The sequence below is a fragment of the Etheostoma spectabile genome, unplaced genomic scaffold (genome assembly GCF_008692095.1).
Source record: "Etheostoma spectabile isolate EspeVRDwgs_2016 unplaced genomic scaffold, UIUC_Espe_1.0 scaffold00002169, whole genome shotgun sequence".
Classification (NCBI taxonomy): Eukaryota; Metazoa; Chordata; class Actinopteri; order Perciformes; family Percidae; genus Etheostoma; species Etheostoma spectabile.
Window position 1 is genome coordinate 209,741 of NW_022602864.1, and position 25,013 is coordinate 234,753.

General features: G+C 40.9%; 2 protein-coding genes across 6 annotated transcripts; one reads left to right on the forward strand and one right to left on the reverse strand.

Moving 5' to 3' along the window:
* Positions 1–1,817: 1,817 nt before the first annotated feature.
* Positions 1,818–12,949, reverse strand: zgc:110045 (poly(rC)-binding protein 3). 4 transcript variants are annotated; one of them, XM_032507336.1, is made up of 13 exons: positions 12,377–12,949; positions 9,109–9,219; positions 8,900–8,923; positions 8,736–8,768; positions 8,520–8,636; positions 8,184–8,315; positions 7,652–7,780; positions 6,911–7,000; positions 6,258–6,299; positions 5,623–5,839; positions 4,787–4,839; positions 3,462–3,631; positions 1,818–2,180 (listed from the first exon to the last, which is right to left on the reverse strand). In XM_032507336.1, exons 2-13 carry the CDS (start codon positions 9,184–9,186, stop codon positions 2,144–2,146), a joined length of 1,122 nt encoding a protein of 373 aa, XP_032363227.1. In that variant the 5' UTR covers positions 9,187–9,219; positions 12,377–12,949; the 3' UTR covers positions 1,818–2,143. The 4 variants fall into 4 exon arrangements, with proteins under 4 accessions (XP_032363227.1, XP_032363228.1, XP_032363225.1 ...); XM_032507337.1 differs by having other exon boundaries at positions 5,764–5,839; positions 12,377–12,944; XM_032507334.1 differs by having other exon boundaries at positions 1,818–3,130; positions 12,377–12,939.
* Positions 12,950–15,006: 2,057 nt separating this feature from the next.
* mocos (molybdenum cofactor sulfurase) lies at positions 15,007–23,039 on the forward strand. Of its 2 annotated transcripts, XM_032507332.1 has the most exons (15): positions 15,008–15,503; positions 15,613–15,702; positions 15,799–15,865; positions 15,978–16,622; positions 16,736–16,812; positions 16,972–17,171; positions 17,283–17,399; positions 17,475–17,858; positions 17,966–18,128; positions 18,267–18,354; positions 18,720–18,856; positions 21,121–21,217; positions 21,364–21,508; positions 21,604–21,708; positions 22,182–23,039. In XM_032507332.1, exons 1-15 carry the CDS (start codon positions 15,389–15,391, stop codon positions 22,284–22,286), a joined length of 2,535 nt encoding a protein of 844 aa, XP_032363223.1. In that variant the 5' UTR covers positions 15,008–15,388; the 3' UTR covers positions 22,287–23,039. The 2 variants fall into 2 exon arrangements, 1 of the variants encoding a protein (XP_032363223.1); XR_004328514.1 differs by lacking the exons at positions 21,364–21,508; positions 21,604–21,708; positions 22,182–23,039 and adding an exon at positions 19,747–19,845 and having other exon boundaries at positions 15,007–15,503.
* Positions 23,040–25,013: the final 1,974 nt, after the last annotated feature.

Here is a 25,013-nt window from a genome sequence, read left to right on the forward strand (position 1 = left end):
TGATTTCAAATTCGTGCTCACCACCACAAAAAAAAACGAGAAAATGGTGTCCCTGTACACGAATCAATAGATAAACAACGTCACCAGTTCACAAACTGCCATGAGACTGGGTCGGGTAGACAACCTACAGCACAACGCTTAAACCCTTTACTGTCATCCAAAAACACAAGTCAATAGATACTTTAAAAAATATTATAGATACTCAAAAAAATATGATAGGAATGCAATAGATGAACAAACAACACCAAAAGGTCTCAAAAACAATTCAGTATGTCATAAAAACATGATACGTTCATTTAAGTGTATAGTAATAATGTAGGAGATTTTCAAAACCATAAACCAGATGTTTATCATTAATTAACAATCACTAAAACGTGCTTGATTCACTGTATATAGTACAGAACGTTATATAAAGTATCATGCTTTATGACAACAACACTAGCCTATTTAAAAAGACCATGTAGTAAAAAATACAATTAGGCACAACCGACAAAGTCTGTCCCAAGAGGACTATTTTTTAGTGTTGCAGGGATTTGTTCATCAGGGGTTGAGTGACAGTCCTGCCTACCAATTTGCTATGAACTTCCAAGTGGTTATTGCTTTTTTTTAAACTGCATTATTGCAGCAAGCCTAAAAAAGGGGCCCGTCACCCCTGCCTGTGTCAGGTTGGAAAAGGAAATCATTAATATAGCATTAGAAGCTGGCTGTGAACTCATAACTGCCCTGGGCACCCATCAGCATACATGCAGGACTGTTCTCTGGTGCTACACCTTCCCCGAGGTTCAAATGTCATCCTTCACTGTCATTCCATTGCTGCCCCCATTAACTATTGATTATCTCGACTTCAGCGTTTCGAGCCCTCCTGTGGACGTGGCCCACATGGCTCACTACCCGTATACTCCACGGATCAGGAAGAACAGAAATGCCCACCTTCTGGTTTCTGCAGTAGAAGAGGGGGGGGAGTCGGATTCACAGAGGGACGGGGTTAAAGAGTTGCCACAGAGCAGCAAGGACTGACTTCACTATACCCTACCTGCCTATTAGCAGTATGCTTGAGCGGACAACTGGAGGATAAGTTGTTCTTTTCCAGGACCCGTGAGAATTTTCCACAACATGTGTTGAATATTTACTGTGAGGTTAGTCCGAGTTTGCTTCTGTTTTTCAGGAGAGGGCGGGTTGAAAAGTTTGTTTGGGCAGGAGCTTTGTGCCCTCTGCCATCAACAAACTGCATCCATAATACCATAGATGGTGCAGTCTAGTCTTTGTATATCTGCCAAAACCTGTAAATGCCTGTGTGTTTCAACCTGCTAATGGCTGTTATTCCCACTCTCTTTATTTTCTATATTTCCGTATCACTGCTGTTTAATGTTTCCCATTTCCAGGCTGATGTACATTTCCTCTTTGGAGAAAAATATCAAAAGACGGAAAAAATGAAGTGTTTGCTCTGAGTCATATTATTCTGGGTGTCAGACAGAAACACAAGATAAATATAACCTTATTCATGTCAGTGTGTTTAGAAGTCCACTTAAATATTAAACAAAATGCGAAAATTAAATAAACATCTTATCCACTGCGTGAAAACAAAATCAAATAAACTCTTTGCATAAACTCTTTAAATAATTGTTTATGCAAAAACATACAAAATGTTCTCTGAGTTATTAACTGTGATTCCAGCTGAGTGGAAAAGTGCTTTAAAGCTCAAAGCCCCTTTGTAAACAATGCATACATAAATCATCCGAGCACACGTTTGTATTGGGTGTCTGTGTAAAAAAAGGTTTTCTTCACTAATAAAATTATTAAAAAAAACAACCAATCTTTATTCATAAAAAGTCCCATTTATTTAAAAGTCATTACATCAACAAATATTTTTTCAAATCTGCCTTGTTTGTGGGAAGACCCACACCAGAAACATATGAATAAAACATGTATTACAATAACGGCTCAGCGTCCATTTCATATGCTGAAATTTGAAGCATTCCAGTCATTTGGGTTGGGAAATAAACAAGAAACAAGCTAGCGTACAGAAACAATACATGAGTTAGTTAGGCCAGTCCCGCTCTACAGGATTACAGTAGAGTGAAATCCACTAGAATCCAATGTGGCTTTAGGATAATCCCATCAGAACTGCAACAGCACAACGCTACTACAGAACACCCAAGCCTGTTAGAACTGATGAGAGCCTACAGTGAAGGAAAGGTTAGGTTGACAATCCTTGGTAAAAAGAAGAAGAAAAAAAATACATAACACACTGACTTCTACTTTACAAGACAAACATTTTAACAGCCTGCTGCCAACAAAGCACAATGTCTTATAATACTAGTTAGAATGAGCTAAAAAAAAAAAAAAAAGATTGTAAACTAGACACACAAATAGAAAACTAAGTCAATATTCGCATCATGGAAAATACATCTCCTGGATTAAGTCTTCATCATATAAAGCTCTGTCACATAAATCCATTTGAAAAATAACTTTCTCTAGGATACTAGAAAACAAGCCTGAGTTTCCAACATTCATTGGTATGCATGTCCACAATGTAATACTGAGTTACTATGCACCTCAGCTGCCTGTTGTAATTAATGTGGACATGTGTTGATACTACCAGTTTTTCTGTCTGTCTAATATTCTCCTGATTTATGGAAAACAAGTGCTACACTGGCAAAACGTACACACACTGGTGTGTGACGCCTATATATGTATGCTCAATCTTACCTCATTTCTCATCGTTTAATATTGTCTTACCAGTCCATTACATTGACTAGACTTAAAAAGCAGACATCAATAAGGACCAAACTTCTGCCGCTCAGATTTTTTGATGCTGGTTGTCATTTTTGTGGTGTAAGGGCAAAAACCCTGAGCTAGGTTGGAAGCGGCTGCTGGGTGGACAGCCAGGAGGGGGAGAGTTTTCATGCCAAGCAGGCTAGAAATGGGGACGGCGTAATGTTGGTTTTGGATGGTTTGTAAGGTTGAGGGAGAGTGGACGTTAATGGCGGGGGAAGAAGTGGTGGCCGCCAGGACGGCCATAGAAGTAGCAGCAGTGGAGGCAGTGGGAGCGGACTGAGAGAAGCTCATGTTGAGGTCAATTGGGTTCGCAGAAGAAGCAGCCTGCATGGTGTATTTAGCCATCTCTAAGCTGCAGGTAGTGAAGTTTGGAAGAGGGAGTAGAGATGGTGAAGGGTTAAGAGGAGACAGAGGAAAAAGATGAAAAGGGGAGGAATGGGTGAGACAAAGGAGAAGAGAGGTGAGAGAAAGAGGATAAAACATAAGTATCAAAGAAGGAATGTGTTAAAAAGCAGAGACAATCAGGATTTGAATGCAGTCAAGAGAACGGAGCAGCGAGATGGAACAAATCCAGCCTCACTCTGAGCACAATATCTCTGCCCTTATTCAATAGCTTGGCTGTCTTATCACGAGGCCGCGATGCAATGCCCTGCTGGACGTGTCCGCCCTGCGTAATATCTTACCTGGCGTTGATGAGGTACTGGGCGACGCTGATGCTGGCGGGCGAGCCTGTGATCGTGACTTGGCGCATAGCTGAGCCATCAGTGGCACTGGCAATTTTGATGTGAGCTCCAGAGACCTGGCGAATCTCATTGATCTTGCTGCCTTGTCTTCCAATTATGCAGCCAATAAACTAGAAAAGGGGAGAGTGGAAATATGTAAATGGAAAAAACGGTTATGTTTACATGCTTTCCAGGAAACCAGCACGAGGAAGCAGATGACATGGTGACAGCAGCCCGGACTCCCGGAAGTTTTCTACACAACAAAACCCCATTCCCAGCTGTGTTATTGTTACAGCGGAACACCATGATGCATTGTACCCATAATGATAACCCACCGGTAGCCTAATTGTAAGACCACATGAAATGTTAGCTGCCGGTACTGTGTTGTCACTGGAACAACGACGACAACAAAGACACTGATACCATAAATATGAAGCTACCACCACCAGCTGGTTAGCTTAGCATAGCACAAAGACAGTAAACAGGGAGACACAGCTAGCCTGGTTTTGTCTGGCTGCCAACTAGCACCTCTAAAGCTCACTTATTAACAAGTTACATTTTGCGTGTAAAAGTGTAAAAATTACTATTTGAGTCTCAAGCTCGTTGCCTGGCAATCTCAAAGTGTCATCAAGACTCCAAGAAATACACATAACCTCCCTGGACCCACAACCTGTCATTTTATACAGATATAACATGTTATTAGTGCCAGAGCCATGCTAGCTGTATCCCCGTTTCTATAATGCTAAGCTAACTGGCTGCTGGTGGTAGCCTAATATTTATATAAAGATATGAGAGCGCTATCTGTCTTCTCATCTAAAACAAGAAAGTGAATAAACACATTTCAGAGGTTAGGTTGTGTAATTCCAAGACATCGCTAAGGGCGCTAATTTTTGAAACACTCCTGTGGGTCATATTATAGTATGGTTTAGAGGACCTGTTGGTTATTCCATAGAAATATAAAACCTATATAACCTATGATTACATGAGATGATTTTGATTCTGATTATGGAGGAAAATAATCTTATCTCAGGCTAAAATAGCCAAGCCAGTAAACTGCTGTCTTCTATTGTTGATCCACTAATATCTTTACTTTTTTCAGAAATATTCAAACCACAGCAAGCTAATACTTATGATGATTGTGGCGTATTTATGCATTAATTCATGTTTAAAAGGACAAAAGCATAAAACCCTTTCTGCGGCTAAGAAGGAGAATGTTTTGGGGTTCAAAGAGTCTTCATTCCTCATCACATTTAGTGCTGGAAGAACAAAAACAGTGTGGCACTTACATCGTTAGGTATTGCCAGCTCCTGTGAACTTGTGGGGGCAGATGCATCCAATCCTGCAAAGTAGGACAAGGAATGCGAATAACAGTATGGCACTAATGGCTTCCACTTTTCATTGCATGACAAGTTAACCTACTTTGTCTACTTTATCACTGGTACACTGCTAAATTAGAAACTTGAAAAATGGCATATGGCAAGAAAATCTTGAATCTAGGCAGACACATACTGTATTCAGCACACATACTATGCACATATTTTACATTGCTACAATAAGATGAGCTACATTTTCATTCACATAAACTTGTTTCATAAGCTCTATCACACAAATCCTGCTTATATAATCAAAATGTTGTAATGTTTTGTCCTCAGTTAGTTGTGGCAGAGTATATGAGTACGTGGGGTGGCTGAGGTCGGGGATGGTCGGCCCAAGACAATGTTAGATTTGGAGGAGAAATGTTGCAAAGGTGAAGGATGGGGTCGACAGATGTTTTGGAGAAGGAAATTGGACAGATGGAGCTGAAATTTTGGGAGGGTATGAGAAATACTGAGAAATGGTTCTATATTTACTAAAATGTAAATATTTCTGACATTTTTCACATTTCCCTCTCAGAGGACTCTGCTGTTTTACTTTTGTTTTTCCTTCTGTCTGCTTCCATCTGTGTCATACTCCTGGATTATAAATATTTCAGTGACTAACTTTCAAGAAGGTTGATAATAAACTAGTTGGGTGGCTTAACCTTACAACTTCACTGTTCTTTTGTTTCCATCTGGTACAACTAGATGCGGCCATTTTTGTTATACGCACATCTCTGTAAAGCCACCTTCTTAAAAAAAAAAACCTGTGAGAGTGTCTGTAAACTCTGAGAGAATGGAGACATCCTTGATCCGCTCTGAAGTGACAGGGGTGTTGATGGTGTGATTTGAAGAGGAGTGAAGACAGAGGGATAGATGGACTTCCCCAGGGAGCCGTGGGTACGTACCAGGGAAGGTAGGGTTGCTCTGCCCAAGGGAAGGGAGGGGGATATGCTGCATAGCCAGCTGGTGAAGCTTGGTCAACTGCAGGGTAGGAAGGAAGTTAGAGCTAACCAATCAAACTGGATTATTTCAGAGGAGTTGACAACTACAAATACAGAACCAATCTGAAGTTCACAAAACATCACAGATAGTGTCAGTGTGAAGAGATTAATTTCCTTCAGAAAGCATGCTGGCTTCTCATGGCAGTTATCTGAAAAAACAGTCACATCTCTGGCTACAAAGCTTTCAGTGATCATGAATTCTAAAGATCTTGACTTTCATTTTAATCAATGCATGCTGCTACAGTGTGTTAGTGTTAATAAAGTCAACAGATCAGGTTTATTGAAGTTTCATCTTCGAAGAGTAGGGTACACAGAGGGCGTATAGTGGTGGCTTTGGAGGGAGTGGGCGGGAGTAGGTCATTAGGGCGGGTGTCAGTCACTCAAATGAGCATACTTACATCTTGATGCGCAAAAGCATACTGCCCTGGAATTGCAAAGGCCTGAAAAGAATAAGAGAAGAGATGTGGTTGTATGTGTGAGAGGTGCAGTGATTTTGTCACAGAGTATAAAAAGTAAACTCAGTGCAGTGAGTGTGTTTCTAAAAATCCATTCTCTTCCTCTTTTCCATAGCTCTAATGTGTATGGATTTGATAGAATTTCATCTAAATGTCATCTGCGGTTTTTCCCCCTCTTTGACCATGGCCAGAAATCAAATAACATAAACAGATGTCTGATAGGTCAGAGCAGACGGTGCCAGAATCAGGACAGCAACTGGCCAGCACATGCAAACATGAGCTTTAGTCACGACATCTTTCAGGCTTCACACTGTAGTGGAATTATTAATGTGAATGACTGTTATTCATGTCTCCAACACATTACAGCGTGGCCAAAAACTTTCTAATGTGATCATTAGCTCATCTTACTGCTTACAGCATTACAATATGAAGAGCTTATTGCGGTCTAATTACATACATGTGTCCCTCTAGTGGTGAAATGTGCTTAATGATCAGCATGACTCGGAGCTCCCACACAATTAGGCAGCAATTAATTTGCCATGCTTTTAACAAAGCTGCTAAAATCACAGCTCAATAACTCCCATATTGCTACTTACATGTGCAGAGTGTTGTGGTGCTAATACTGGATGGGCTCCAGCAGTCATGGTCTTGGGACGGTAGGGAATAGTCGCTCCTTTCGGTGGAGACTAGAGGCACAGTCATGCAAACCAAAAAGCAGAATTTATACACTGCTACAACTGAGAAAAGAGCTCTACCTGGCACTGATGCATTTCATATCCCTTTTTATATCGCCTGCTGAATCTTTTTATACCCCTTTCATCGGTTGAGAAAGTTACATGAGACCTTGGACCAAAGAAGCCTATGATAAGTGTGAACAGACCTGAAAATGGGGGATTGATATGATGTTTTGACAATGAAAAGATGTCAAGTTGATGCTAAACTTAAATCTAAACTTATTCCTTTAACTTACAGGACTCCATTTTAACTAGTTTCAATCTCATATAAATAATATTTAAAAAATGTAAAGATAGTATACATCAGTAATTTCAAATTACGGGGTACTCTGACAGATATTTGGGGGTATGTCAGACAAAAACAATGATTAAAGTAATGAAATATTGAACATCCAAGCAAACAGTGCCATTATTGTTGCACATCTCATGAGGATGACCAACCACAACAACCTGAACACAAAGATACAGCCTTGCAGGAGGGTCTGAAAATATCCCCAATGTGCTACTGAATACTTTTTACCACCTCCTAAACAAATGTGACATACTTGATGCCTAAATAGAGTTGTTGAACGTGAAGATCATCTGCTGTCTGACAGTGCTTACCTCCAGCATGACAGAGCAGATGTGTCTTACACACTGAGTGATGGCCTGTGGAGTGCCAGAGATTGTGACAGCCCTCTCTGTAGAGTCCGGCAGCATGTCTCCTGCCACCTGAACCTGAGCGCCTGTGGTCTTAACATCACCAGACAACAGAAGAAAACAAAGGCTATTTATTGCTGAAAAGAGCACAGATTGAAATGTTGTTTCAAGCACCCGCAAATTGCCCCGAATACATTTTGACATGCAGGGAGCAGCTGCAAGCCAAATAGCAATGTTAGTTCCAATATTTATAAGAGGTGTACACAAATATTGTCCGTTCAAAATGAGTATTCACCCTTTGCCGATCTTTACAGCCATAATCAGTGGGATCTTCAAGAGCAGTAACCAAAAAATACACACATTTTAAGGCAGGAAGTTTGACTGGAGTGTTTGATATTTGAGGTGTCGAAGCAGCAGGGAGTTGGTTTTCTATCTCGGTTAGGGTGCAAAAACACAACTTCCTGATAGAAAATTTAAAAAAGGAAAGGACTCCTACCTCTCTGATCTCTTTGATTTTTGAGCCTCCTTTGCCAATCAGGGAGCCACACTGGCTTCCCGGGAAAACCAGGCGTAGTGTCACAGGTGGCTTGCTTGTCACGTTGCTGTTTGTCATTGCTGCAGTAATATCCTGAAGGAGGATTCAAAAATGTGTTCAGCACCGACTGAAAGAACGTCAGCTTTATCTGACAAGTCTCTTTTTTGCAAGACTGTGGGAAAGGTGCGTTCAGTGTCCTTCAGACTTCAGGCAAAATCTTGAAAGGATCTTTAGTAAATTCTCACATTAAACACTAGAGTTTTAGTGACCATATGTTGCACATTTGTTTTGCTGTACCTCCTCAAACTTCTCTGCGATCATGGAGAAAGCTCTGAAGATGCCCTCTGTAGGTCCTGTGATGGTAATGATTCTCTCTGGAGATGATCCCTCTGATATGTTGATCCGAGCACCACTCTGGAAACAAATTATTCCAGCCTCAATTTGTTGTAATTTATCTGCCTGTCATTCAAATGTACATGTTTTCACATCACAGATGTGAAAGGGATTGCTCACCTCCTCCCTCATCTTCTTTACTGTTTCTCCTTTCTGGAATCAAGTAGGAAAATATAAAACAGCAAACTTGATTAGTTTTGTATAGGGAGGAAAAAAAGACAAAAAAGACAAGCAGGATGAACGAATGTAAAAAAAAATATATATATATATATATATATATCTACCTTCCCAATTATGCTGCCAACTTCCTGTGAATGAAAAGTTAACAACCCTTAACAAACAAGTGATAACACACAAGACGTTCTCTAACAGCTTTTCACATTTACAGCAGGTTGTAATCATTTTATCAACACTGAAGTGCTATTACCAGACCATTAGGGTATTACTACAAAAATACACAATTATTTGAACTATTTACGCTTCTGTCTATTACCTTGCCATGCATCAGCAGCCTTAACGTCAGTGTAACATTCAGACTCCCATCTGAAGCCATTTCTTCCTTGTCAGGCATTCTCCGTGTTTTCCAAGCTTGAAAGTAAACCGTCTGCAAAGAAAGAGAGAAATAGTTTAAGACAGTTCCTGTATCCCGTATTTTAGGTGGTTAAGCAGAGCATCTGTTCAAATAAAGAGGTGATCTGCAAGATCCTAAAGTTATTTCAAAGTAACTGATGAGCTTTAGGTTTCAATGTATTTCCAGCTTTCTTAAGTAATTGTGTTAATCACCACTGCTTTTGCCCACTACCCTGTTCTTCTTCTAGGTGTCAAACTGCTGCAGCTGCAGAAAATGTGAAATGAATAAAAAAATCTACATTTTCCTGGGAAACACGGAACAAGACACAGCTAATATGAAAGCTTTCATGAACTGTGTGTAAGCGGTGTCATCATGGGTACATCAGTCTGCTGCAGATAAAATAGTTCTGTTTGAAAATGCCATGGACTGTTACCATGGGTAATGTAAAGTAACCATAAGATGCTCCAAGTTGGAATGGTCCTTTTTATGCTGTTTTTGAAATTATCATGGGACTAATGCTCTCTGAAGAGTTATGAATCGTTGTTGTTTATCTCCTGACCGTGTACTTGTGAGCGGGGCAAGATAAGCCTATCACTAGGTGCAATCTTCACGTGGGACCGTGTCTTCAGTTCCGACTGGATAAAAGTTGTGTGAGTCCCTCGGATAAGATAAGATACAAAGGAAGACACTTGTGCTGTGAAGGCCTGAGGATCAAGTGATGTGTGTGTCTGTGTGTGTGTGTGTGTGTGTGTGTGTGTGTGTGTGCGTGAACGTTGCGCTCTGCTGTGGCCGCGTATCCAATTCGTTGTATTCACAGAACAAATAAAGAATGTCTCGATGCATTGAAGGAAGGGCAGTTTATTGCACCATAACAGACAGACAGAAGACGAATGGATCAAGGCCACATTGTTTATTTAGCCATCATGGTTCTGAGAAATGCTTTTACCATTTATTTCTAACACTGGGCTTGGCAAAGCTCTTTGTTTGAGAGGCATGAACATAGAACATTGATTCAGATGAGAAATTTGTAACTTATAAACAAAGTAACCCAATTAGGAAAAAGCTAATTTAGAAGGACTGCTTGCCTGGACTGATAAGGTGTTCACATGTGAAACTCCAACTGAAACCTGTTGGCTTAATGCAAATGGTAGATCTACTTTTGGAGATCTTGGTAATAAAAGGGGAGGGAAGATGGCGGCATGTTATTGGTGAGTGAGAATGAGGTGTTCCCAGTTAATCCAGAGTTTAATTCAATCCTACTCCAGGGTTTTAAAAATATACACAGTGACATTTTTTTAAGCAACAGTTTGACAAGTTGGGAAAAAATACTTCTTTGCTTTCTGGTGGAGAATTAGATGAGAAGATTGATACCATTGTTACCCGTGGGGACGGCTAGCCTGTCTCTGTCTACAGGTAACAAAAATCCATCTAGCAGCACCCTTAAAGCTTACTGATTACCCCTTATAACTTATTGGTTTAATCCATATAAACAAAGGAATGGTCTTTACGGTGGGTTAAGTGCTAGACTATTTCATGGCTCTGACCAGCTGCCAAGCAGACCGCGGAGACTCCAGGAAGTTACAGCTTCCAGCCAAGATATAGTCTTAAGCATCGCCTGTAAAATAGTAAGTTTTAATTTTTACACTTTACTTATTCTTGTACAGATTTTAAAAAACAATACATGATTAGTGTTGATTAGTGAGCATTAGAGTGGTTGGATTTTAGCTGTAGACACCTAGTTTCCCATATTTATGCTAAAATAAGCTAAGCTAACAGGCTTTAACTTCATATTTAACAGACAGAAGAGAATGGTGTTGGCAAATAAGCGTATTTCCCAAAATATCAAACTATTTATCCTCCCCCTGCTCAGATACTGACACAAACCAATAAATACAGAACTCTCTGTCGCTGTTCCACACCTAAAAGGGTTGGAATCAAGCTTGAGGATAACACAATTGGCAGAGGTTATCCGATGAAATGTGGCAATATTAGTAAATAACAAGTAAGTAAAACAGTTTTCCAGGAGATAAGACAAGTTTACAATAAGATATTGTTGTAGTCCATTCCAGTGTTGATAATGCCAGATTTAGCTAATGAACTTACTCCTAACGACTTCCTGAAAAAACGGTGGGTGTCCTACTGCTAACAAGACTGACAGCTATTCTCCTCTCTGTGTATCATTATAAAGTTGTAGTGAATACATCAAACAAACAGCAACATCTCTGTCTAATCCTATAGGCCGGGATTTGTTTAGTTAATGCTAAGACCCTTTTGACCCATTTCTGTCACCTCTAGCACGTCAGCGCCCACTCAAGACTTCCGAACAAAACACTCGAGCACAACAGCACCCACAGACTATACATGATAAAACAAATATTCTACAGCAACCCAACTCCCAGAGCACCGTCAGGCAGAAGTGTGCTTCAGACAATCAAAAAATAAAAAACAGGGCATTAACCCTTAAGGGAAAAAGAGAACAATGTCTACGTGGATTACTTGGGGTTTCATTAGAAAATGTATTCCAAATTTCAGACTAAAACAAAGCAATCTTTTAACATTCTGAAAATTGTAACGCAAATGTGATCGTATTCACAAGATTATTCCATACATTAGTCCCTAAATAGACAACAATTGAAACAATGTTCTATACATGTTGAAATAATGTGTTGAATTATTTATCTTTATCAGGATGAAACGGATTTCTGCTAACCCCATAACTAATCACTTACTTAAATATCTAAAGTAACATTCTATTTATAACCGCCACACATCAGACTATGAGTAAGTGGTCATGCTTGGCATTCCTCCCTCAACACAAAGGTTACACTTGAAGAGATTTATGTCTGCTTTAATGTTAATATAATAATAGTTCATTACAGACCAAACCATCTCTGAAGTTAATAACGCAACAACATATATTTTACAACACAGCAAAGTACAGAAAAACAACCAGCACAGTTGAACTAATGGGAGTCATGAGTGGTGCATTAAAATGAAGGCATGCACTCTTTAGCTCGCTACAGAACCAAAAAGCACGGTTGCATTAAAATTTAAATGTCAACGTTGTGCCTGGCTAAACCCTGACATTAGTGTGCAACATTGTTACCAGTAGAATCTGAGTTTGAAGGATCTTTGCCGTTGCAACTCAGTGAGAGGCCTGCAACGCAACAAGAATGATTAAAGTACTGACCTTAAATACAAAATACTTGCTCCTCTTCTGTCTTTGTGGTATCTCCTAAATGAATGGCCTTTTAGTTTGTAGTCCGTGTTCAATGTTTGCCCCCTTTGTTGTCAGTTATCCACAGAGTGGACAGATGGTTCCCTGTGCCCTCAGACCGGCTGGAGCAGAGGCTGGCTTTGGTATTAGTCCCTCAGCTTAGCCCAAGATAAGCCCCTACGCAGGGCAAGTGAACCCGCATCTCTTGCCTAATTCTCCCTGTCACAGCCACCAAAGAGGCGTTCCTCCGCACGGAGATCCACAAGCTGAAGAGGCCTGAGGGCAGGGCAAAGAGGCTCTTTGGCTGGACACTGTCCTGCACAGTTAGAGCAGGCTACAGCTACAGGCACCGCAACAGAAAAATGGAGAGGTCTAGCCTTTTTTTGCAGTCATCAAAAACACACACATCGACACTGAAGAGAAGCTTTGTTCTGTTTGCTCTGGGACTAACAACTCTGCATGACTGCTGTGTTCTTCATTAGATTTTCAGAGCGCTTCCTGCCTGCACAGGGCCTGATTTTCTCTAAAAAATAAATATCCCGATATCGAATCAGTGCTTTGTACAAGGACCCCAACTAATTGAGGGCTGGGAAGGACAATGTGGCGTTTGAGCTATTTAGTAACGTTAAGCACAATGTCTTCATGGGGTGCTTGTCCCCCCTCACTGCCTCTGCCCTCCCCAACAACAAGCCCTTCTGCCCTTGTAATGAGGCCATACTGGATACAATACAGCCCTTCACCACAGAAAAAAATGTATTCAGCTGAGCTTCGAAATTGTGAAGGAAATTAATCAGTGAAGCATAAGTGGCATATTTAATTACTACTCACTGCGTTGCACAGGAACAATGATGGCTGATGTGAGCCTCATGGCCGTCTATCAGACATCTAAGCAGGCCACATTACATTCACTTCTCAATACAAATTCCAAGTTTTGAATCTGTGATAAAAGGATTGAAGGTCCTCATGAAAACACATTGATGAAGATAATCATTTAAAACAAATGCAGTTTGCCGTCATTCACTTTTTAGAAACGTTTTCAGGCTAGCTCGTTAGGCTAGGCTAGGACCAGGGGTCAGGGAAAGGTTATCAAAAATGCCAAAAGCATGGCATCTGACGAAGTATTTGACAGTTATTTCTGTCCTTTCAGACACCGTGAGATGATCAGGCATTTCATGCCAATCACTTGGGACTAATTTCCTTTCCTGCATGTACCTTGTGTGTCAATGAGATTAAGTAGTCAGGGATTATGTGTAATGGGATTACTGTGAGGTTATTGAGACTGGTTGGTGTAATCGGATACAGTTACTGGTTACAGGAAAGGGGGTCATAGCTGCGCCAACTTTACCCAAACTGAAAGAATGGCTAGGCTGCATTCACATAGCCAAAAGAGGATCCGGCAGGGTGGTGATGCGGTGGGGAAGTGTCACTTAAATGGCTCATTTGTGTGACATTCTTTTGTGTTATCTAACCAACCAATGTAGCACAATCAAATTTTATATTTCACAATTACTGTTTTTAGTCAGATCATTATTTACAGATCTCCACATTTCCGACTCCACCTAAAGGCAGCCGCATTTCACAGATAAAGAGAGGAAGAAAATAGACAAGCGACTGTGCTTTGTTGTTTGGCAAACATTCAGCTGTTATACAAACTCCTGTTCAGTTCAGTGCTTGTGTTTTTTTTTTTTAACCTCATAGTGTTTTAAGACTTTCTTGTGGCAGCGTTTGAGGCGATGATGTTTCCTGTTTACTGTACAGGACTCTCACACCGCCTCAAAACCATAGACTGTACATACAGTATATTGAGTCTATGCCACAAACCAATGGGTGACGTCACACATGAGATGTCCATCAATATATGTACAGTCTATGCTCAAACCATAGACTGTATATTAATATTAACTGTCTATGGTTCAAAACCGACTGACAAGTCTGATTGCAGGTTACATGATTGGTCACTGCAGTGTGACGTTGGGTTGCATTTCTCAAAAAGTTGATTCGGTTTCAACTTTTTGCCGCAGTTTGCAGTCCTTTTTTCCGGCTCCCCCCATGGCATAAATATTAAATAGACTTCAGTGGGCATTCCAATTGATATTTTAGTAACACTTTAAGGGTAACTAATCATATATTACTCTTTCAAAAACAGTACTCATTAACTGCCCTTTTTTGTGTACCTTATTGTAAAGTGTTACCAATATTTCCAAGTGGGAACTTGGAAATTCTGATTTCCCGATCCAACTGTACATGTTGGGCATTGTCAAGATGGCAACAGCCGCACCACCAGGAGCAGTCCATTTATACAGACAGTACAAAATAATGTTTCTTTTTTAACATAAGCTAGCTAAAGCATGTAAACATGTTCTAGCAGAAACCCAAAATACAAGTACTAGCCTGAAAATGAGCATGGCATATGTCTCCTTTAATGGACACTAAAATAATGTGAAATAATCACTAATCTTACAAACATTCAAGAACTGTCTTGCCCTTCCTCATAGTTGTCTGCACTCCATTTAACAAAAGCTAATGTTCCTGCTGAGAGAAAAAATGATAGCTAACAGTTTAGGGGGAGGAGATAGTCAAAAACTGGCTAGCTTAGCAGTCACATGATAGTAGATGTAAATACAAGCAGTTGGTTGTAAACCGGGTTGCGACTATTGACCTATGCTCGTTGGGGTTTCTTACCAGCTCAGTGTCAGTCGACAAAAACGTAACTATTTGGAGTTAATAACTGGAATTTTCCTCAAACGTCAACTTGTATACTGGCTACCTAACCCCACGTAACCGTTCTGTCAGTACAGTTTATAGCGTTGTAAAATACGCCACAATGCACGAGGACTTAAAATGGAGTAGGACCGGACCGGACTTCAGACTTTGAAACATGTCAATGAGTTAAAAAGTAGGTGTGTGTATGTGTACGTAACGTAACCGTAACTACACCAGCCCTGCGGTCTGCTTTAGCTAGCCTTTTGCAGCTGTAAGCGGTCGATGGATTTCCAAAACCTTTGCACTTTTGACACTTTTAAGCAGCTGTGGAGTCACTACGGTTATCATGGGGAAAACTTACAAGAAGTGATTAAGCGGGAGTTCACACGGATTAAAGGTACAGTAATGGTTGTGTTCAGTCATGAGCGGGAGTGACAGCCTAGGCGTCGCTGGCTGACTGCTTACATGGCTGCTCTTTATTTTTATTTTTATTTTATTGTAAACAGGAACAACATATCTGGATCATGCAGCAACTACTCTGTACCCAGAGTCTCTGGTCAGGGACTACTTCCAGGACCTTTCAAGAAATGTGTACGGTGAGAGAAGTCAAAATAAAAACATGAAGTGTACATTTATTCTTAACTTGGTCATTCAAGTCAAAACATTTAAGTATTGTTATATGCCCCCAATAGGAAACCCACACAGCCATAACCCCAGCAGCAGATTGACACATGACACAGTGGAGAGGGTCAGATACAGGTAAAGTCTATTCATGCCCAAAGAAGCATTTCTAATTGGCCCCTGTGACTCCATTGAATGGTAGGCTACTTCGCTGGTTAAAATGAGTGAAAAACAGAACATTTTCTTACAGGGTATTGCAGCATTTTAACACCACCCCTGAGGAGTACTCTGTGATTTTCACTGCTGGTTGTACATCCACACTCAAATTAGTTGCTGAGAGCTTTCCCTGGAGGCGACAGACTGAGAGCAAAGCGGGGAGTCATTTCTGCTACCTCACTGACAGCCATACCTCTGTAGTTGGCATAAGAGGACTGACTTCTGGCCTGGGGGTAGTAGCCTTGCCTGTCTCCCCACAAGAAGTGGAAAACAAAGCAAAGGATGTGGCTCAAGGTGAAGATGTTATTTGCGAGACGCCGCACCTGTTCTGCTACCCAGCACAGAGCAACTTCTCTGGGAAGAAGTATCCCCTTAGCCATGTGAAAGGCATACAGACGAGACACCTTTACCCAGCATGTGACCACCAAGGCCGCTGGTTTGTGCTGCTTGATGCAGCCTCTCATGTCAGCTGTTCCCCTCTAAACCTACAGGAGTGCCCTGCTGATTTCATTCCCATCTCATTCTATAAGATGTTTGGCTTCCCCACAGGTCTGGGGGCCCTTCTTGTCCGTAATGACGCAGCAGGCATGCTAAAAAAGACTTATTTTGGAGGAGGCACAGCAGCAGCTTACCTTTCTGGAGAAGATTATTATGTGCAGGCAGCAAACATTTCTGACAGGTAAAGTACTATGCAAGTCTGCCACATCCTTAATATCCACTGAAAGCTCATAGTTATTTCATATCTGCCGTGTCCTTATTCTAAAATCAGTATTTTCTTTCTCCCTGATAAAGATTTGAAGATGGGACTGTGTCTTTCTTGGACATCATTGCTGTTAATCATGGTTTTGACACTCTTTACAGGCTCACAGGTGCTGTTACAGAGCATGTTGTTTTGTGAAAAAACTGCACAAATTGAATAGCAGATAGCAGTAATTTATAGCATTAATAGCAATATTTATGCAACTATTCATGATCTGCTTCAGGTTGCCATCATCTGAATCCCTATCTTCATCCCTTTTTGACTTTAGGGGGCATGCACAACATTCAACAGCACACGTTTGGCTTGGCACGCTACACTTACATGCTGCTGTCAAGTCTTTGCCATGGCAACGGGCTACCAGCTGCTCAGATATACTCCGAAGGCCAGTTTGAGAGTCCAATCACACAGGGCGCAATCCTAAACTTCAACCTCAAGGATTGTTATGGACAGATAATTGGGTATTCTCAGGTGCATTCAATGAACAGGATTTCATTCTTTTTCAGTTTACAGTTGTATTACTGCATGTGTATGCGTAGGCAGGGCTGGTGAATAAGAAAACAATTCCTCCATTGCCCTCAGGTGGACAGAATGGCCAGTTTGTACAATATCCATGTGCGCACAGGTTGCTTCTGCAACACCGGGGCCTGTCAGTCCTTCCTCGGGATCACCAATCAGCAGATGAGGAGAAACCTGCTGGTGAGAGATCAAAGAACAGAAATTCTGTTAAGGGCATGTGTAGGTGGAATAAAACATTGTCTTTTTCTCTCCAAGGCTGGCCACGTCTGCGGAGACAGCATCGACCTGGTGGACGGCCAGCCGACCGGATCTGTACGCGTGTCCTTTGGCTACATGTCGACATTTGAAGACTGTCAAAAGTTCCTGAACTTTGTTGCCGAGTGCTTTGTAGAGAAACCAGTCACAGTGGACCAAGTGAGAATAGAGAAGTTAAAAACAGCCACAGCAGCATCCCCGGACGCAAATGAATATCTTCCAATCAAAATCCCTAATGGAGAAATATGTAAAGTAGATGAGAAGGAGAGCCCTACAGAAGCATCACTGCGGGGATTTGGACACAGAGACTCAAACAGCCACAAGGAAGCTTATACTCTGACCAACATCTACATATATCCCATCAAATCATGTGGACCCTATGAGGTTTGAGGGGAACTCAAACATTTATTTTCTTTCGTGTCTTTTCTGTCCCTGTCTGTCTTATTTCTTTGTCTGTGCTTTGAATTGACGCTGCGCTGTTCTTTATGCAGGTCAACGACTGGCCGGTGGGACCGCTGGGTTTACTGTATGACAGATGCTGGATGGTGGTGAATGGAAACGGCGTGTGTCTGAGTCAGAAGAGAGAGCCGCGTTTATGCCTCATTCACCCACGAGTCCACCTGCCCTCAAACAAATTGCTCCTGCAGGCGTCAGGTCAGAGAGTTCGTCAGCAGCTCACTGAAAATAATCACAGTGCTCAACTTAACCAAAAGAAATTTCAATCCGTCGGATGTTCTGCTATAAGTTCTCATTGTCAGAGGATTTATATATTCTGTTCCCACTGCCCTGCAGGGATAGATACCATTTCGGTTCCCCTGGAAAACAACACTCAAGTGCGCACAAGCTATCGGGTGTGTCAGAGTAAAGTTTGTGGTGACAGGTGAGCTGGCAATGTAAAAACATCTGAAAGCAGCAGCTGCAGGAAATACTGTGACACAAATCATTTGTTCCATATTTTTCACTCATGTCAGTCAGTGCATTCTCTCGCTGACATGAGTGATTCTTTCCGCTACCTTTCCTGCTCTGTTTCATATAAAATTCCAGTTATTTACCACTTTTAATGAAAAAAATAAACCATGAGCACGAGATGATATTAATCTCTTCAGATACCCGCATGACAAGTCACAAGAAAAGAAAAAGCTATTCATCCGCTGATTCTTGGATTAGATGTAGCACCAAAGCAGCATCAAACTCTGTAGATTTCCCTCGGGGCCCTCCAATACATAATCTTCCTCCTTCCCCCAGGGTGGAGACTGTCGACTGTGGGGATGAGGCTGCATCATGGCTTTCACACTTCCTTGGACAGCCATGCCGCCTGATAAGACAAAGTCCTGATTTTACCCGAGACATGAAGAAGAGGCCTAGTGGAGGAACCGAAACAAGTATTTTACCTGTCCTGCCTGGCTCTAATTTATCTGTAATACTGTGCATGAGCAACCTCTGGTCCCATACCCTGCTAACACTACCTGGCTGTGGCTGTGACCTTGCATTTCTCCTGCAAGTCACTTGGAATTTAGAAATTTCTGTTACTGTACTTAGTGTTTAGAAGCATCAATTTACTACATAAAAGAATGTTTACACCAGCCATCAAGGCAAATTCCTTCTAAGTGTAAGTGTGGCAATAAACCTAATTCTGAAAATGGGAAATTCAGACTGAATTTGGGCAATATAATAATATATATTGTATTTATTATTCAGAGGAACACATTTGGAACACGACCGGGGTATTTGAAGGCACTGATTAGAACAATCTGACAGTTTGTAAACCGAGATTTCTGATATACCTAGGTTGGTGGCTATTGGCTATATCAGTCATATACATTGTGTGCGGGTTTTTTTGTTATAGTTAGTAGTGCTCAGCCTGCGAAACAGCTCTGTCAAGTCTGGGAATATTACTCACGTTGGGTGTCTAAGCTTGGGCTTTGAGACAAATTTTCAACAGAAAGCCTGTGTTGCAATTTGGCGATGAGGAATTTGAAAGATTTGGGGGTATTATCCAGCCAGGGAGGATTTTTCAAAGAGATACTATCGAGTTGCATTATGGAAAGTTAGGGCTTCAGTTTAGGATATCTCAGCCTGCGCTGCACAGATTTTAACCAGTCTTTTTTTAAATATCCTGGCTTTTAGGTTCTGGACAGAGTCGAGCTCCAAAATACTGGATCCTACTTTTCTCATAATGCAACTGATACTTTTTTCATTTAACTCTATGTGACTGTTAAATGTGCATGTCTTTCATCATTTTCAATGAAGGTTTTCTGTTAAATATTTTTAGACGCCAAACCCAAACTGAGGTAATCCTGATGACATCATCAAGATGTTTAGAAAGCTCCCTCCAGAGCCACAGAAGACATTATGCAATTATTTCCCCAGTGTGATTAGTACTCCCTATGACAGAAAGCTGACCCTCATGTGTACAATTCAAGGGGTTAGGCCTGCCTCCACTAAGCGTAGCTCCTATGGCGCCATTTTTAAAGACTATTTGTCCATCGTTTATTTCTAAAGAGACACGACAATGTATAAAAGTTTCCATTACCTTGTATCCCATGTAATGGCTCCGTAGCAGACGTTTTTGTAAAAATAGGCTAACGATTGTGTCATAAGCAGTTGACTTACTGTTGCATAGTAGAGGAATTACCGAACAACACAGGAGAAGCTGGCAGGCAGTTTGGACTTACATTAGCTTTTAGGTTTAATTACTAATGTTGACTAGCATTTTAGTTAGCAGTAATTAGCCTGTGCCTTTGTTATTTCCTTACATATACCTACGTTTTCCGTCTCTTCTGATTGGGAACGATTGAGATTTCTCTTGCACAGCTACCAGAAGACTTACAGCTTTCAGACAGGTTGTTCACGTCACATCGACGTCGTCAAGATCAGTTGGAGGCTGCACAGAAAGGCTCAGCTATCACTGGAAAAGTACTTCTAACAAACTTTTCTGGTCTCCCTTGAAAACAATGGCGTCACATTGTCCATTTCTAATACTGTCTATGGCAAAATTAGTAGAGTGCCCCTTTAATATCTAGAACTATATTTGCCAGCTTTTGCATCAATGAGCCGCGCAGCTTAGCATTAGTGGGTTCACAGGTTGTTAAATAAATATATGAATTGTCTTCGTTGTTCAGGTCTTTCATTCACTGGATGAGTCCATTCCCATCTCGCTTATTACATCTATTAACAGATTCTTAATTAACTTTCTAGAATAATTACTACATCATGATATATGTTGCTATTTTACAAAACAATCTTATCACAAGGTCCATTAAGTAGCTGATCTGGAGCTTTTGATTGTATCACACAACCTCTCTGTGCAGATGGAGTCTGCCAGGTTGTTATTGAATTGTAGATGTTCTAATTTACATTGTGGAGTATTTCAAGGACTCGTTAAAAAAGATGGATATTGCTATATGAAATGACTTGCTCAGTGATAGATTTTATCGCCCACAGTTAATTCATGTTTTTTGAATTACAGTGCACAATTTGATTAATGTTGACAAATTTACTTAAGTCACACATTTGTCACCCTCTGTATTACAGCAGGATCTTAGTTTACAGTCTCTGTGAGGATGCCGGCTGCACAAACCAAAGATCTGAATGTTTTCCTCAAATTGAGCAAATCACTGGGTAATATAAAGTCTTTCCCTTCTAGCCGCCACCTCGGCGTCCCTCTCCCTGGTAAATGAAGCTCAGTATCTCATGATCAACCGTGCCAGTGTGGAGCTCATTCAGAAACTAATGAGCAGCAGGTTAGAACGCATGTTGTGTTATTCAAAATATGCAATGCTCCAGTGAAAAACCTCCGGATGTGGCGACGCCTGTACATTTACATTACAGTGGATCTTTTACGTGGCGCTGCAAAAATAACCTGCAATTTCCACATTCCCTTTCTCAGGCAGGACAACTCCGAGGGCGAGCTGATGCTCCTTGACACACAGAATATCATTAGCCGCTTCCGAGCCAATTTAGTCATCGCGGGAGTAGAACCCTTTGAGGAGGATAATTGGCCACACTTGATTATTGGCAACACTCCGTTCATGGTGAGCTGACACTTTGAGATACATGAGGAAATCTTCAAATGCATTAAAATCGTACTTCTCAGAAATGAAAGTCCTCCCTTTGGATTTACCCGAAGTTTGCAGGTCAGTGCGGAAGGTGTCAGATGATTGGAGTGGACCAGGAGACTGGGACCAAAACAAAAGAGCCACTAACGTCTCTAGCGGCCTACCGCAATGGGAAGGTCAGTCAAAACCAATTACTGCTTGTTCATGAGATCAGGGGTACTCGGCTTGCTTTGCCCTGGGGCCACTTTAGCAGAACTGACACGAGGCCAGGGACCAATTAATAAACAAACACATTTATTATTTTTTTAATTTAACTAACGTATTACCTAAATTAACACGAGGATTGACACTATGCTTATTCCAGATAAGTAACATTTTTTTGCTACATTTAATAGCTGCAACTATTTCACTTCAGTAGTAGTTGATTAGAGTTTATACAACATTAAACAACCTCCTCCATCATGCAGTCACTCCCCTGGCACTTTTCCTTTGATGGACAAGCTCTATTTTTATGATTTTTTTTTTTTTATGCACTCTTGCCCCTTAATTACATTGATGGTACAAAAAAGAATCCCCAGCGGAATCCATGCATCCAGTGCATGTGGATTATAAGAAAACTCACTTTGCTTGTAATTTTGTATATTTTTAGGTCACTTTTGGTGTGTACCTGACCCATCAGCTACCAGAAGGCTCCACTGAAGCCAGTGTCCTCTCAGCTGGTTCCCTGATACAGCCAGAGCCACACAGTTCTTGAAGTAGTCATCTGCATCATCCTCTTTTATTTATTTTTGCCGACGTCTTTGGTCTAAAGCACCCATTTCTGCGCTGCACATCCTAAAGATCACCTGTCAAACGCTGATGCTGCTCTTCAATTTGTCTGCGTGGCTTTTGTCCTCTTAATTGACCATTTCATACCCTGGCATTCAGATTGTATTCCATCCAAGTCTGTTTTGATGGGAAATGAAATGAGATTTCCAGATTTCTTTTACCCCCCAATGGTTAAATTCTTAAAATGCGCGCCATAAAGTGTATTTAATTGGATGACAAAATTATAATTTGAATATATTACTGTTACTTTAGCCCAAACATTTCAGGCTTGAGCCAATAATCGCTGCTCATGTTAACCTCCCCACAGTTATTCCTCTGTTTATTCCCATGGATGCTTATATTGCTATTTATTCCAAACACACCAGCGCTGTTACTGCTGCCACAAATCTTTAATATATTGCTCCCTGTAATGGAAAAACCTAGCAGACACTCCGTCTGGTGGTGTATGCTCTCAACGTGGTGCACTGCAGACTTGGACATCAGCTGGAATGCCAGAAAAAAATGTAATATCTTATTCACCAGAAATAATGTGCTTAGAGTGACATGCTTGTACCAGGGTTTCCATGGGGTCTTAAAAAGTCTCAAATTAACTGAAGTATTGTGTTCTAGGTCTTACATTTTTTGAAACCGGTCTTAATTTTCCTACGTCCATGTAACGCTACTTCTAATGCTTTTTTTTTATTTTGTATTGTGTGATGTTGTGTGATTATTGGTGCGACCGTGCGAGTGTCTTTGGGATTGTGTCTACAGACATAAAATGGATTTTATTCTTCAACTATGGGGGAAGTGCAAGTTTAGCGATACTTGGCTTGAAAAAACGTAAAGGTGCCCTGCCCCACAAAATTATTTTTGCTTGCATTTTTTCTTTTTATATATATATATTAGGTCCATATGTGTTTGTGTTATGTGGTGAATGTGAAAATGAACTTCTACCTCCTCTGTCAGCTCTAGCCACTGGAAAGAAATAAGAGGAGAAATCAGGCCAATCACAACAGCTGGTCCTTCTGACGTCATGTTGCATGAGCTCATTACTATTCATTAGCTCACCCAGTCGTGCTGGGTAAAGGATGCTGATAGCCAGGCTCTCATTGGCTAGCTGTTAGCCAATCAGAGTCAAGCAGCTTAGCTGAGTCTTTCTGCAGGCTTCCTATACACTAGAATGGCTTAAAACAAGGCAACCAAAGCATTTTTTCCATAAAATTGTTTTACAGAGTCCACGATAGAACTTAAGACATTACCACAAAGTAATAAATCACGTGTAGCAGGGCACCTTTAATTTAGGGCTTAGTTGATGTTCTGATAAAGGTCTTAAATATCATTCATAATGTTCTTAAAAAGTCTAATGTTTGACTCTGTGAAACCTGCAGGAACTCTGTAGTATATATGTTCTTTGATCTGACAGTTAATTCAATTAAATTCAATTGTATTTATAGTATCAGTTCATAACAAGAGTGGACCGATTGGATAGGGTGGAGAATGGTACAAGGAATTCGGAGCAAAAACTTGATTGAAGATGGATGACAAAATAAAGGAAGTGCCTACACCAAGTGTCTTAGTAAGGACAGCTGGATAATACCCCCACAGCTCCAGTGCTTCTTGGCATTTTAGACGGAGGTTCTGGTCGTTGCTTCAGAAAAGGTCGTCCCCACGATCGAGCAATGTATTGAACCTCTTTCCTCTGCCGTCCGCTCCTACCTGCATAATTTAGCGATGATATTTGCGCAATCCTCGTTGGACACCCATGTAAAGCGGCTGACCAGAGCTTGTTTTTTCCACTCGAGAAATATAAGTAAACAGAGATCTGTAGTTTTTACCAACTGAACTTGAGATGCTTATTATTATTATTTACATGCCTTCACCTCGTCTCACATTGACTTTTCTCCTCACTTAGTATGTCTGCTCTTGATCGTCTTCAGTTAATCCATAATGCTGCCGCAAGACCACTCACAAGGTCAAATAGATGACTCCCTGTCCTTAACTGTTTACTGGCTCCCCGTTGTATACGTTGAATGGATTCAGTTTAAAAATCTTACTCTTACGTAGGAGCATTCCAAGGTCACATGTGGCTGAGGTACTTCACTCATATTGGTCAGCAGTCTCGTAATGTCTAATGGGTTGTATTAACTGTCTATTCCACACACTTGCTTTAAAACCTGTGGCGACTAACGTTTTGAGTTCATAGCGAACGCTGTGCCTCCATCCCTGTGGTGTGCCGTTTTAGTGGATTCTTTTTAAAATCAGATAGGGACATACCTGTTTGGTTGACCTGGGTGCACTTTGTGTATAATTATGTAATTAGGGTTCAAACCGCAAAGCGGTAAAAACCTTCAATGTTATTATTATTATTATTATTATTATTATTATTTGTTGTCTGCCGCGCTGGCTCAAATTCCCATGAACTAGAATGAGCTAGAAACATGAACCTTGGGGGAATAACTGGAAATGGTGTGCATGTGCTTCTGTAGAAAAATGTACCCGATCGGTCACATGGTGGCGCTGTAATTAAAGCTTAAAAAGCAAACTTTCAAAGGCCACGCCCCCCACACCGTAAATCTAATTGACTTGAAATTTCTCACACAGGTGCAGCTTAATGTGCTCTTCAAAAAAGCTTCAAGGACCATTAAGGTCCGCCAAGAAAATCTTTCCGCCATTT